Raw genomic sequence first — 16234 nt, forward strand, 5'->3', positions numbered from 1 at the left:
TGTTAATTAACCTATTGTTAGCAATTTGTCTGACAGGCCTCTAGAATCACTTAGTGTCTTATACCTGTCCCTGGACTTCAAGGAGTAGGCCACATTTAGGAACAGAGAGAACTAAGCGGGTGATTTGGAAGCTATCACAACAATATAAGTGAGAAAGAAAGAAAGTAAATGAAGACATTGATGTTTTTCCAAAGTGGTCAGGCATCTGCCTTCATTGTAGTCCTTTCATTGTTTCTTACTACCTTTGGGATGATGTCCAAACTTCTCTATTTTACATTGATACTCCTTCAAAAATTGGCCTCTTGCTGGATTCTCTAATAGGTGTGTCTATGTTGAGTAAAACTGTATTTATATAAATACATTGGCCAAATTTCTGCAGTTAGCTGTTTGCCTATCCCTGCTCTACTTGATGAAACTCTACCCTTCTTAGCAAATGGCTTTCTTTCTAAAAGTGATCACGAGAATCTGCTGAGTTTCCCACCAGCATGTCCACATTCCAGGTCGGAAGTTGGGGGAAGAGAAAAATGATTCAAAGATCACTCACCAGATGTTTCCCCAAATAGAACCTCACGCAACATCTGCTTATGTCTCATTAGCAGTTCTCCTTGCAAACAGGACTTGAGGAATGTGGTGGTTTAGATGGATATATTTTCATTCAATAAAATTAGGGTTCTGTAACCAAGGAAGCAAGAAAAACTGGATATTTGGTGGGCTTTTAGAAGTTTCTCTCATAATAACCAGATTCTCATCACTTAGAGTCAGTTTTCTTATTTGTCAAAAAGGGAGAATTAGTTCACAGAGTCATTTCGTGAAGACAGTGATCTAACACACACATGCTGTCCGGATTGAGCCATGCATACTGTGAACTCTAGATAACGCTGTTGTTGAAATTAGCCTTCTTCTTTTCTTTTCTGTATTTTGATCTCTTTGTATTCCCAGAGCCTAGAATGTTTTCTGGTATACTGAGGAGCTCATAAAACTTTTTTTTTTTTAAACACTTTCTTTTTTCTTTTTTACTTAAAAATTTTTTTTTCTTTATTGATCTTAGAGAGAGAGGAAGGGAGAGGGAGAGAGAGCTAGAAACATCAATGAGAGAGAACATTGGCCGCTTCCCGCATGCCCCCCACTGGGGATTTGGCCCACAACCTGGGCATGTGCCCTGACCAGAAATTTAACCGGTGACCTCCTAGTACGTGGGTTGATGCTCAACCACTGAGCTATATCGGCCGGGCTCTTCTTCTTTTTTCCTTTATTGATTTTAGAGAGAGAGGACGGGAGAAGGAGAGAGAGATAGAACCATCAATGAGAGAGAACATCAATCGGCATGCCCCCCACTGGGAATTGGGCCCACCACCAGGCATGTGCCCTGACTGGGAATCAAACCGGTGACCTCTCGGTCGATGCTCAACCACTGAGCCACACTGGCCGGGCTCAGAAAACATTTTTGAATAAACTGTCATTATCATAAGTTAAAATTTTTGTGTTGTAGGAAGCAGAAACTGTTTTTGCCCATTTTATCACTTATTAAAAGAGTATTACTTGCTTCCAGAACTGACAAGAAGCTGGAGAGTCAGTCTCAGACATGGACAGGTATCCAGTTATTATAAGTATTTAGGTACAACTACTTCCACTTTGTCCTTAAATCACTCCACCCAACATTGGAGGCCCCATGAGGCAAAGTCTAACATGCTGAAGGTGACCAGATCACCTGTCTCCCTTCGGACGCGAGAACAGGACACCTTAGAACAAGTCTCACCACACCTGCATGTAACTGGAGATAAAGAAGTGGATTGAAATCAGTGTGAAGGAAGAAACTAGGCAGAAGACACAAGGAAATGTCCACCACACATTTCCGTTTCTTTCAGTGTGCATTGCTTTCCCAAAGTCATAATGCTGACGCAAGAGCATCCCCTAGGAGGAAAAAGTGATCCAGTAATTTGGCCTCTGTTAACACAACCGAGTCTTAATTTCTTTCTCATCAAATAGAAAACCGTCACCATGTAAAAGTGAGTGCAGAAACCCTGAACAGATGGGACCAACGAGATCAGTTTTCTAAGGCAAAGATGACAAGCCATGACAATGAGGTTCTGGGGTTGATAATGGAGAGCAGTAAAGAGATGTAGAAAAAGGTTAGGGACCAAGACCAAATAAAGGTGCCATAGCTTTAGGTAGTGGCATCTGTCTTCTAATCATAAAATTGCATAAACAATTTAAGTAATTGTTTCTAAATACTTCATTTTCTCTATCTGTAACAATCATACTGCCAATCTGGTTGATTTCTGAGCAACTGATTATTGTCTCTGATAAAAAGTTGAAACCACATGGTTTTTCACTTGCTTTGCCTTTGTCGATGTAGCATATAGATTCCTGACAACCTAGGGATGTATTTGTAAACATGATTCAAAATCGTATCATTTACTGTCATGATGCAAGTCTGTCAGTCATTTGGGATTTGCTTTAATTTGGTAAATTTTATTGAAATTTTTTAAAATGATAAAATTAAAATTTTTTATTGTTTTAAAAATATGTGTTTTATTAGTTTTAGAGAAATAAAGAGAGAGGGAGAGAGAGAGAAACATCAGTGTTTCATATCAATCGGCTGCCTCCTGCACGCCCCCTACTGGGGATCAAGCCCTCCACCTGGGCATGGGCCCTGACGGGCAATCTAACCAGCAACCTTTTGGTACATGAAGCTATGCTCAACCAGCTGAGCCACATCAGCCAGGGAAAAATAATTCTCTCTATTTTATTTCTAGAAGCAAAATAATTTATATGATTCTCCAGGATTTATTTGCATGATTTTGAATATTTGTGTTACTACTGAGCACTATTCCAAAGCATTGTTGGCAATTTCATACACTAGTCAATTGTATTGCAAGGAGCTATAGAGCTAGGTAGCCCTTCTAATAACTTAGGTCTAGAAATTTTTTATATTATGTTTGTTTAGATGGTAAAGAATTGATAAATTCAGGTTGATAAAAATGACGCCCTTGTCAACTCTTCAAATGTGGAGTTTATAAAGTTGAACCAAAAAAATATTTTTATGAATCTAGACTTAAAATTCTATCTTTGACATCTTGTAATCTCAATCATATTTATTTCTATGAAGTGGCATTAGGAAATGTACGTTAATGCCATTAAAGAATCAATGAACAATTGAAGTTTGGATACTGTGCAAAATAGAAAAAGTTTAAAATACAATATTTAGGAACTAAAAGTTCTTAACATTCTATAACTTGTCAGTGGTTTTCTTGGTGCAACAATGCTAATCTTTTGATCTTTCTGTTTCTTTTTTTTGCAGTGCTTTAATGCATTATTGAAACTACAAACTAACATCCACGGTGGTTTCCTGTTGACAGATCACATATTTTGAAAGCTTGAGGTATTTTATCATGAAACATGCCTGGTGGAAAATCTGAAGCCTAGGATTCTGCCAAACTCCTGAATAAAGAATTCCTCATCTGGTATGTAAGAGACCTCACCGCCATCATGACAAACCAGGAAAAATGGGCCCACCTGAGCCCCTCAGAATTTTCTCAACTTCAGAAATACGCTGAGTGTAAGTATTCATATTGATAATATCATGTCACTTGGCATTTGTGTGAAACAAGGGATGATTGATTTACAGGAGCAGATTACAGATTATGATCAGTATTGGGATGGAGGTAGGTGAGTCTTTTGTGTTCGCGAGTAGATCGACTGCAGACTACCTTTTAGGCGTAAGACAAAGGAAAAGGTGAACTGAAATCAAACATCAACTCTGGAAGAAAAGGAACTAGCATGCTCGATACAAAATTAAAGTTGGAAAAGCTCCACCTGTAATAGAAGTAGCGTCTGGGAGAGTGGAGACTGGAGAGACGCGAGACAAGAACAAGGGCAAAAGGAAGAACAGAAAGACAGGTATCAGGAAATAAAAGGAGAAAAAGAAAATGGCATTCTACTTGATGACTCATAGAGATCAGGAGGAAGGGGAAATGTGAGATGTTTTCCTGTTTGTCAGCCTGACATTTCAAACAGGACTGGCAGTTTGGAGTCACAGACACGTGATGGAGTTGGCTTTCGAGGTTGTAAAAAAGGAAGAGTCGCCAGGCCTTTGGACAACTTGCTTAGTGTGTGTATTTATAGAAGAGTTAAGCCATAGTAATTTGCTTTATAGTGGGGTATTTTAAAATATTAAGTTTCCTTATATGTACAAGATAAGCTTTTACTTATAAGAAGCTTGTTTTTAACCATAGATTTTCAAGAATATGTCCGGTTCACAAAATGAGTTTCAGCGATATACACAAATAGCAACTGGGTCAAGGTACTGAAGAGAAAAAAAGGAAGCCGCTAATAAATAGGAGGCACTAAAAGGTTTGGAAGATGATGAGTAGAGAGAAAATAATCTATAGAGACGGTAGTCAAAATGGTGAGTGGAGGGAATAACATGGTGCTGGGAGAATAAAATGCAAGACCTACAAAGCGAAAAAGAGCCAGTGGCACGTAACAGTGGGAAAGGCCACATCTGCAGCAGCTGGTGAGGATAACGCAGAGAGGAGGGATGGCCCGGGGGAGATAAGTGGGAGCCAAGCTTGGCGAATAGGAAGGAGAGCCAGAGAAAACGGTGCCACACAGAAGAGGAATTTAGAATAATAAGAAATAAATGTAATGGCAGTAGTGAATAATAACATATTTACGAGGTACATATTATTAGTCAGGAACATTCATAAACAGCGCATCGTATCTGCAAAGTGCAACCTCACAGGTTTTCTTGGGCTTGCCTAACTTGAGGGCTGCAGTACTCTGGGGGAGGGTGTACGAGTATGGCTGGGTATTTTCCAGGGAGTCGTAAATCCATTAGAACATGCGCATTATTTGTAGTCAGTAATAATAAAAATACAACTATCGTATGGAAGAGGGGGGGTCATGAATTTTTGACATCAAAATAAGGTCCTCCTATCAAAAACTGTTTTCAGTCACTGAAAGTACAATTTACTCATTTATCATATAAAGAAAATTTAGCTAAGGATACCTAAATTCTTGTCTACATTCCTACACTCAATAATTTCTAAATTGACTAAAGATGATTTACTGATGGCTTCCAATTTTTATATACTCTTTGTGTTATATCCAAAAACCAAGTAAAGATTTCTGAGCATCTTCTTGAGGGATAATATTCTGCTTGGTGTTGCAGGAAATACAAATATGAACAGATATGGACCTTCCCTTCAAGGAATTTGCAGTTTAATGAAGGCTAAAAACGAATGGACTCTTATTTATAGGCAGAATATTTTCATTCTTTTTCTTCCTTTATTGATTTTTAGAGAGAGGAAGGGAGAGGGAGAGAGACGTAGAAACATCGATGAGAGAGAACATCGATTGGCTGCCTCTTGCATGCCTCCCACTGGGGATGCCTACAACCTGGGCATATGTCCTGATTGGGAATTGAACCGGCGACCTCTTAGTGCATGGGTCGATGCTCAACCACTGAGCCACATCAGCTGGACTCTAGGCCGAATATTTTAAGTGCCACAGACAAAGTTGGGGGTTCTGTAGGGCTTAAGTAGTCAATTCAAGATGAGGAAAGGGAAGTCTTCATGGAAGTAGGATTTGAGATGGTTCTTGAAATATAGGTTTAAGGTAAATGAAGAAGAAAATGATATAGATATAAAGGGATATTCAGCGTATATTTGAGGAGGAGAGATGGTGTGGCCACATTTAGCCATACAAGTTGTAAAAATGACATGGAATCAAATTATACAATGCTAAATTGAGTTAGGCAGTGAGGAGTAATTGTAAGGTTTATGGGTAGAGTCACACGAACAATGCTATGCTTCAGAACGTTTAATTGGACAACTATGAGAATGGTATGTGGTAATGGCCAGTGGGCTATTGAAATGGACTAAATCGTGTGGATGGATGATGAAAGATGACTAGAAAAGGGGAGCTTCAGATTAAAATGAACAGAGAAGAGCTTGGTAAATAATAAAATATGAGAATTGAGAGCTAAAGATTGATGGGGAATTTTGGTGACACAATCCCCCAAGAAAAGGAAACAATTAATTTGATTTATGTTTGTTGAACTTGGCTTGATTATTAAAATATGTTTTCCAGTCTTTCGATGCTTATAGGAAAAATGTCTTATAGGAAGCATTAATATAAAATAAACTATTGCCATAATCAGATATAATTTACAATTACTATTAATCAGATATTTCAAATTCCATTTGAATTGGTAAACAAAATTTAATACAACAGTCTCAAATATATCATAGGTTGCTACTTTTAGTGGCTAGGAAATATGGGGGTAAATTTAATTATATCAAGAATGCTTGATTTAGTAATCAATTTTGTAAATGCCCAAGACAAGTAATGACAATTGTCATAAATGTAGAAGTTGTAACATATTGAGGTAAAGGTTAATGAGCATTCAATAAATTGGTAGTAAGAAGAACATGGTAGCCCTGGCCAGTTTGGCTCAGCGGTTAGAGCGTCGGCCTGCGGTCCTGAGAGACCCGGGTTCGGTTCCCGCTAAGGGCGCGTACCTCGGTTGCAGTTTGTCCCCGGCCCTGGTCGGTTGTGTGGGTGGCAGCCACTCCATGTGTTCCTTTCACATTGATGTTTCTCTCTCTCTCTCTGTTCCTCTCTCTCCCTCCCACTCTACCTGAACAAAAAAATGGGAAAATGTCCTCGGGTGAGGATAAAAAAAAAAAAAAAGAAGAAGTAACATGGTAAATGTAAGAACAGTATTAAAATGGATTTCATGAGAAGACAAATTAACTAACTGTGAATAAAAAAATAGTGCAAATTCCATGATCACAAGGATTGCTATTCTTTTTTAAATAACTAAGACGACATAAAAAGTGCTAGATCTAATCCTCCATGATAGTGGTTTTCCAACATGCAATAGGTAACCACTGAGTTGGGGCACTGACCTCTTTTCCCTTAGATTGTCCAATGACAACAGCTGATACAATAGCCATCTGAATGAATCAAAATTATTTGTTGTTCAGATAAGCAAAAGATATATATATATATATATATATATATATATATATATATATATATATTTTTTTTTTTTGTTTGTTTGTTTGTTTGTTTGTTTGTTTGCCAGAGAATTTTAGTAATTAGTTCATGTGTACCGTGAGATAAAAAATGTTAAAAATTATTGTACCATGAAGTTTCCTATATAATTAAGAATCAAAGACTATCATGATTAGAATGTATCCTCATGTCATAAATTTTCACTGTCCAAATATAACTGGAAACACATTTATCATCCCGATGATGACAAAAGTCATCTATTTTCCATGTTTTAGTACAAACAATCTGCTTGTCTGCAGTGTTTAAGGACCAGATTCCCATGCTGCGGTGCAGTAGCAGCAAAGTGACATTCATCCATGCTCTATTACAAAAGTTGCATGTTCGGCGTGCTTTCTGGATGTTAATTGTTTTGTCATTTTCAATAAGAAATTATTTATATGTATAGGATGACAGATAAAAAAACAGGTTATTGATTTAAGTTTTCACTTATACTAAGACTATGTGTGGTATATATCAAATTAGTGTTGTATGTGCTTTTGGGGGATGGTGGGGGGCTGTGGAAATCTAGGTCAAGTTGAATAAGCTCATGGACCATGTACCCCAACAAAACCAAATTATTCAAGTTTAACCTAGAGAATATCATTTTCCTAAGTCATGTGATTTTGGATTCTCTCTGCAATTGCCACAATATACCCCGTCTGGGCTGCTATCACAAAATACCACAGGTTGGGTGATTTGTACACAACAGAAAATGTATTTTTCAAAGTCCCAGATCAGGGTGCCAGCATGGTTGGGTACTGATAAGGACCTTCTCTTGGGTTGCAAAATGTCATCTATTTGTATCCTCACATAATGGAAAGAGCAAAAGAAGAGCAACAAGCTCTCCAGGAACTCTTAAAAGGGCACCAATCCATTAATTAATCAGAACTCCACCCTCATGACCTCACTAATCCCACTGACCTTCCAAAGACCCTTCACATTGGGGATGGGGCTTTAACATATTCATTTAACATATAATTAACATCACCCACTATACTCTGCAACTATAACTGATTTCTCAACTTCTAGGCTTTTCTCATGGTTTATTGGGATAAAAAGATTGATATTGGGCCCAGCCAGTGTGGCTCAGTGGTTGAGCATCGACCCAGGCACCAAGAGGTCGCCGGTTCAATTCCCGGTCAGGGCACATGCGCAGGTTGTAGGCCCAGTTCCCAGTGGGGGACATGCAGGAGGCTGCCAATCGATGTTCTTGCTCATCGATGTTTCTATCTCTCCCTCTCCCTTTCTCTCTCTAAAATTAAAAAAAAAAAAAAAAAAGAGAGTGATATTGGCCCAGTATTCCTGGTTAGGCAGCAGCTAGCATGTCAGACAGCTCGTGTTCAAATCCTGGTCCTACCATATTTTAGGTTTCTGACTTTGGGAAAGTAACTTAACACCACCGTGTCCCATTTTCCACACTAGTGAAATGGGGAAAACAATAAATATGTCAAGAATTGTATTAAATTGAACGAGTTAATACATGCCAAGTAAGAACATTGCCTGGCAAGTTGTTAATGATATAACTGTTTATTATTTTAATAGAGAGAGAGTAAGATTTTTATGTGGGCTATTGGCACGTATTGTTGCTCCTCAAGTAGAAAAGTGCCACATTTTGGAGCATTGAGTCAGTGTCTTATTTTCTGTTACAAGATGAGATTTTTCCCACAAGGTAGAAGCTTCTGGTGCTCTTGGCAGCCTTGGTTCTGTATTGTCCCCACAAATACTGAAGGCAGCTAATCGGGAGCCTGCTGAGGTTCCTACTGCATGCTGAGACCATGCTCCTATTTAGGGTTTCAGGCTGAGTCACTCCATGGGAAAGATTTCCATTGATATGTGGGAGAGGAGTATAATTTTTGTTTCCACTTTATACAAAGTCATCCCAACTATAGTTTTAAGATAGCTCTCACTCCCGCCATGCAGAGAATTGAGCTTATCACATTATTAGTTTGTCAGTGTTTCCCACTGTGGTTTCATGCCACAGCGAAGGTTTAAGAAACTCTGAATCTTTTCATGAATAACAATATTTTCTATGTAAAATCTGCACGGTATTTTTCAAGTGATCCATTATCTGCCCACATATTGTCACTTAGGATTAGCTTTATATTTGCTATATAAAGTGTGTTGCATAGCATGTAAATTACTTTAGAAAAATACTGGGTTATTACGGAGGGAACACTTTCAAACATTCATAAATTTCATACTGTTTATAGCAGCTGGCATTGCAAAATTATGATGAACTTGTTCTTTTCAATGAGGACCAGTGAGCCTAATTTTGGACCCATTGTATAATTTTTTTCCCCCATTGGAGAGAAGCACACTGCCTGGCTTGGTGGAAAGAACACAGGCTTTGTGAGCAAACTAATATTTGACAGTGCTGTACAGCGGCCACACCTACTTACCAGGGGTATGACCTTGACAATGTTACATCAACTGCCTGAGCCTCAGCGTTCTCACTGGAAAGAGTGAAATCCCACCTCAAAGTGTTGTAGGATTTCATGAGACAAAATCAGCATCGTAATGAATCATAGAGTGTTAGCACCATAACAATATACAAGTATTTATTTATTACTCATAAAAATCCTTAGAGGGAGGCAAACCTCTTTCAGGCAGATTACCTGGCCCATTGCCATGGCAAGATAAGTGATAACAAAGATCAAAACAGTAACCATTTATTTATGTCTCTTTCTTTCAATACGTCCTTATTGATTTATTTTTTTAAGAGAGAGAGGAAACGAGGAGAGATAGAAACATCAATGTGAGGAACATCTATTGGCTGCCTCCTGCACACCCCCTACGGGGATCAAGCCCGCAACCTGGGCATTTCTGACCAGGAATTGAACTGGGACCTCTCAATCCACTGAGCCACACTAGCTGGGCTTTTAAAAAATCTTTATTGTTGAAAATATTACAGATGTCCCTCCTTTTCTCCCATCAACCTCCTCTTCCCTGCTTTCTTCAAACTATTTTCCGTGTCCGTTGGTTATGCATATATGCACCTAAGTTCTTTGGTTGATCTCCTCCCAACCCCTCTGCTCCCCTTCACTCTGAGGTTTATCACTTTATAGTTCTTAATGAAGATCAGTATATTAAATAATGGTTAATTAATCATGCTTCCAAAATACAGGAATCTGGAGTTCGGGAGTCAGGTCCTGCTATCTCCGTCGGCCACAGCTGTCTCTCCAAGCGTTTTTGCATACAGGGCAAAGCACGGAAGCATGGCTGCTAACGGTGGTCTTGCCCCCTAATGTCTTTCTGGGCTGTCATCCTGGTAGATTGGACTTGATGATGTTAATCTTAGTGATGCTCTGATTAAGTAGAGGCATATTCCTGCATTCTACCCATACTCGTTCCTCCTGTGCCTGAAACTTCCCTCCTTCTTCCTTTATGAAATCCATGGAAGGAGACAGAGAGATGAGAGGGAAAAAAGTCATGAAGCAACTGTAATTCAAAACGTAGTAAAGTTCTTTCTTTTCCAAGAAATTCCACCCTCTTGCATGATGATCTGATTGTGTCTTTGAGATATGATCTGCGCTTGACTCACACCAGATGGGAGGAGGAGAGCGGAGGGTGAGAGACTTGACCACCTCTCATGTGCCTATCTTCAATTTATTGTTAAACATATTTAGATGACTTACTAGCCCTCTTTCTAATTTGTCTTGCAGGGATTAGCTTTTACTTTTGGCCTTTGCCCTGTGACACATTGGCTCTATTTTGGGAGGCCAAATTGTGTACTGATAATTACTCACTTTGTACAAAATATAAAAATAAATGGCACGGTCATTTGGCAGAGTGGCTGAGAACACATGATTCGGTCAGAGAACTGGGTTTGAGTTCGAGTGCTGCGATGTACAGCTAGTTTCCTCACCTGTGTCCTAGGATGCAATGCTGATTGATGTGAAGATGTAGGTCAAGTGCCCAGGACTCAATGTATTATTGTTATGTTAGCATCATGATGGTGATGACTGGGGTAGCTAAATGTCCAATGAGGACTCTTGTTTTTCCTTTGATTTAGGTCTACCCATTTCTACTACTTAGAACGTTGGCTTTGCCCTGACACTTGGTCTGAAATTGGACTCTATTTTAGGCAACACGTGTCTCTCATTTCCGACCCTGTTTCTTCTGATTCACACTGATTAACTAAGCAGTTCCTGGCTCCGACCCAGATTTTCTTTCTGCAGTGTATGTTGGCTGCATTATCTTTTTTGCCTCATCTCTGGCTTTGGTTCCTATTTGCTGTATGGTTTCAGACTGAATATCCCATTGGTGGCTTCTCTGGGTCCATATGCCTCAATTTTTTTCAATGTCTAAGTCTTGCAGTAATATAAAAAGTAACCATTATGAATGTCTACATTTTCATTACTTTAGCATCCTAAAAAGACCCAGTTTTCAATGATTTTAAGCACCTTTTTTTTTTTCAATGTGTTTAACTTGACAAAAGGACAGTTTCATTAAGATTTATGATCGAATCAACTTCAATATTGAAGTTAGGACTTTCGTGATGTATTGGGCAAGGTGAGCCAAATTAGGCTATGGTTGAAAAATTCACAGAATCTCGGTGGCGAAACCACATAGACATTTATTTCTTGCTCATATTATGTTGCCAAATCTGAGTCAGTAAAGGGTTTAATTTCACATTGTCTTCGATCAAGTACCTGTCAGATGGAGGAGTCATCAAGGTTAAGAATTGGCAGATGCGGCGGCCGTGAGAAATGGAGAGCTTGTGACTGGGTGCTGGCTCCTCAGACTCTCCCCCGAAATGAATGATTCGCTCACATTTCTTTGGCCCCAGCCAGCCGCATGACCACATCTAACTGTGGTGGAGCAGAGAAATTGCGTTCCTTCTGTCAGCTCAGGGTCGGGACAGAAGTGAAATATTTGGTGGAAACTACTAATGTGGCCGGTATCACACAAGCAAAATATAACCTGTCATTTACTTTGGAACATTAGGCAAGCCATCACAGTCTTTTGAAACTTCTGTTTCCTCATCTGTAAAAGGAGGAGAATACTCTCTGTTTATAAGTTATAACTCTTGTTTCTATCACTAAGATTTGTAAGACAAATTATAACAAAAGTTATCACTATATTCATACGTATTGAATTATATTCTTACCTCAGTTATAAGTTAAAGGTTGTTATTCAGTGGTCGTTTTCTTAGTTGCCACCCTCATCCCCATTATAGTGGAAGAACACACACACACACACACACACACAAGTATGCACACTAGAGAAACTTACTTTTACTCATTGGTCATTACTTTGCCAACATATTTAGTATCATTTACTCTTAGACAGTGTTTGGCACAGAAATGAATATTGTGATGCTCTTAATGAAAGAGCTTAGTTTATTTATTGAGAGACAAATAATGTGGCAAGTGATGATAAAGCAATGAAGTACATTCTCTGTAGCATTTGAAAGATTTTTAAAAAATTGAGGTATAATTGACATCACATTGTATTAGTTTTAGGTGTCCAACATAATTTGATATTTTGTGTAATGAGTGGCACAATAAATTGAGTTAAAATCCATTAGCGTCGCAGTTATAATTTTTTGTGCGTGTGATGAGAACTTTTATGATATATTTTCTTAGGAATTTTCAAGTATACACTATAGTATTATTAACTCTAGTCACCGTGATGCACATGACACCCCCAGGACTTATTTATCTTATAACTGGAAGTTTGTACCTTTTGACCACCTTCATCCATTTCACCCCCCTTCTCCCCTGCCCCCACCTTGAGCCTTGAGCCTCCACCAATCTGTTCTCTGTGTCTATGAGTTTTTTGTTTTAGATTCTACATATAGGTGAGATCTTACAGTATTTGACTTTCTCTTTTCTGACTTACTTAGCCTAATGTATTCAAGATCTATCCAGGTTGTTACAAATAGCAAGATGTCCTTCTTTCTCATGACTAAATAATATACCAGTGTGTGTGTGTATACATATGTGTGTGTGTGTGTGTGTGTGTGTGTATGAAGTGAATAGGGTAAAAAGAAAGATTTTGTTCTTTCAGATAGGAGAGAAAGACATATTTATTAGGGCGCAAATGGGAAAATAACTCATGATGAAAGATTCTGAGGTTATGGCCAAATCCTGATTTTTATTTGTATTTTATTCAATTGTCTTAAGTTCATCTCTAATGTTTATCTTCTTAGCATATTAGTTTTGGCCTTTAGCAAGTTACATAACCTTCTAACTTTAATTTTCTCAACTGTGTAATTAAGGACATAATAAAGCTTATCTCACAAGATTGTTGTAAGACTCAAATAAAATAGTATGTGTGGAAATACTTTGTAAACTGCTAACCACCATACATAAGTTAATTATTGCTTTCCTTGTTATTATCCATAAAATGTTCAGAGTTATCCTCCTACTATTTCCTTCTTATGTAGTTCAATATCTCTGCTTCTCCAAAATACATATTTATGATTTCATTATTTATTGAATTTTACATTTTGCTTCCATGGGACTATGTGAGAAATACCCTCCTGCTGTGGTGGCCCAATTTTCTACTTCTTTAACCTCTTAAATCAGTTATCTTCAAATTCTATTGCCTCTTTCAAAGCATTCTCAAAGCACCGTCAGGTACAAGAATTATTTTCTCATATGAAGAAATGTATTTTATAAGAAAGAACATTGCCATAACTGTCGTGGGTCTCAGATTTTACCCTGCTTGCCATGTGATGCATTAGCTTGCTATGGATCCACGATGCTCGAAGTCCTTGAGACTTTTAGATCAGAGAAAAAGGAGTTTGCTAATCATGTCATAGCAAACAGCATGAACCTCAAGTTTTTACTGGCTCCCCTACTTCCGTTCCCACAGGGAAACGAGAAGAGGGCCAGGTGACCTCTGTACAAGAAGTGAGTGCAGTTAGAGAAGAGAAAACCCAAATTTTGGGAACCTGAGTCTTTGATAATGGATAGTGAACAAATGTACATTTTGCTCAAGAAGGGGTTGCAATCTATGTTTTTCAGGGTTTTCTACTATAAAAAATCCTTGAAATGATAGCTTGGAATAAAAATAGTCTGTATTTCTACTTGTAAAACCTGCAGAAACATAAAACATTGAGATTTGTCTCCAATAAATACAAGCTTATAATAGTTTTTACCACCCTAATCAGTAGTCCAGAGATTGATGAAAATAGATATTTTCCCAGCAGATTGCTGTTCAGTCCATAGACAGGGAACCTCAAATGATGCCCAGAAGTCTCATGTCTTGGTTTCTGACCTCCTTTCTTTCCCTTTGACCTCCCACTAGGTTTTCAGGTCATCTTATTTGTGCCCTACAATTTTAAGGTAGAGGAAGACTCACCTACTTTTCTTTATTCATATAGGGAAGATTAAGAAAATTTCATTTAGTTGTTATTTTTGAGATTTCACATAAAAAACAGGCTTAATTTTGAAGTTTTATTCAAGAAATTCTCTTAAAATGCAGACATTGCAAGTAACTACCACTATTAACTTATTTTTTAGTGCTTTGTTATAGAATAAATACAGATAGGAAGAATTTGGGAGAAGGGAACAAATAGCTTCAATCCAGGCAGAGTCCCCTTTTTTTTTGTAGACTGCTTTGAGAACTTGCAACTTAATGAATGTTGAGGATGCTGTTGACTCCTGCCCAGTGTCATAAGTGTCTTTCAGGAAGAATGTGTTACTGTTTGAACTGCTTCAACTGCCAAATAGTAAATGACTCTAGAACTTTTTCAACTTAGTTTCTTACTAATTTAAGATAATCCACTGTCCTTTGAATCCTACCCCCTTACTGATGTCAGTGGGAAACCAAAGCTTTTACTTAAAAATCAAGAGTAAAATATTTTGAGTTGAACAGAAAAGTCTCCCAGATGTTTAAAAAATTCAGCCAAATAATACCGATTTATAGTTTCCCTATGTATATTATAGATTAGTCATGGTATTAAAAAAAAATTCTGCCATATGAAAATCTTTCTCTAGAAATTGGCTCTTAAAAGCTCTTGGTTAAAAGATATTCAAGGAGGTAGTCTGTAATGAAAAGCATCCTCCAGCACTTATGAAACAGAAGATACATTCTGGTTATTGCATGAATATAGTTTTATGTGACTACTGAAATAGTTTATTACAATGTCAAGTTAGGTGGTTATGATGAAAAAAAATTAGTGCATCCAGCTTTTTTGAAACTTATGAGCCAGAATTATTCTAAATAAAGTTTTCTGGATAGACACATATTCCCTTTTACCTCTCTTGTATTCATATCACAGACTCCAGAATAAGAAAAAATTAACATCTTAAATATCTTGGGCTCTTTTGGGTCAGAAAAATTAAATGCTAGTGATTGCCACTCTCTTCTCTCTTCCTAGGTGTCAAAGATATCAGGCATTGCTCTAAGCATCTCTGAGAAGTATTTATGAAGCAGCAATAACTGCTCCACAGGGCTTTTAGGAGGCACTATTATATGGTACCCTTTCATTTAATGATGGTTTCTGCCATTTCCAAAGTTGCTTTCTGCTGCAGGCACCTTGCAGAACTCTTTCTTCTTCAACTGCTGGATGCCATCTTCATTATATAGAGTTCTGTCCTAATTTTCCTGATGTAACCTTATCTCCCAGTATGATTAAAAAAAAAAAAAAAAAAGCGTAGTGTTGAGAAGTAAAAAACAATGCCATTAATTTAAGAGTTCCTCAAATAATTTATCTTAAAGAAATAGATATTCCTAGAATGATCAGTGATAAAAGTCCATGTATCTGGTAATTGCATATTGCTCTAGTGTTTCTGAGTCCACATTTCACGTAAAATGAAAGAACTCATCCTCCTACCTTGTAGTTTCCTTTACATCCCCTCTTTCAGATCCTTGAATATCTAAAAACTTGCAGTATCAAAAAGTTTATACTTTCTGTTTAGCCCTCTTTCACTACAGCCTGTAGGCTGAGACATTAGGCAATGTTTGCAAGATACTTTTGACTTCCATCTGACCATACAGGTTGGCAAAAAGGCATATAGGGGAGCATGATAAGGTGCAGTTGATCTCTCCTATAAGAGGCAAAGAATAGGCTAATACCTAAAAGAAGTTAGAATTAAGCCTAGTTACCAACATTAATCTGGTGACAAGGGCTGGGTCCATATACACCATTTCTCTGACCTCATTCTCTTCTGACAACTTCATTCTCTTCAGGGGCTCCTCAGTGCAGCCAGCCCAGGAG

The 16234-nt window shown here is 37.9% G+C and overlaps 1 protein-coding gene across 5 annotated transcripts in view; it reads left to right on the top strand.

Moving 5' to 3' along the window:
- Positions 1–3474: 3474 nt before the first annotated feature.
- The window catches only part of DGKB (diacylglycerol kinase beta), a 589512-nt gene continuing 576752 nt past the window's right edge, over positions 3475–16234 (top strand). For all 5 annotated transcript variants that reach the window (XM_036246648.1, XM_036246646.1, XM_036246647.1 and 2 more), the window contains exon 1: positions 3475–3559. In XM_036246648.1, coding sequence (XP_036102541.1) covers positions 3490–3559 — 70 coding nt within the window. In that variant the 5' untranslated portion in view covers positions 3475–3489. The remainder of the gene's footprint in view (positions 3560–16234) is intronic.

Source organism: Molossus molossus, unplaced genomic scaffold, assembly GCF_014108415.1.
Source record: "Molossus molossus isolate mMolMol1 unplaced genomic scaffold, mMolMol1.p scaffold_m16_p_7, whole genome shotgun sequence".
NCBI lineage: Eukaryota > Metazoa > Chordata > Mammalia > Chiroptera > Molossidae > Molossus > Molossus molossus.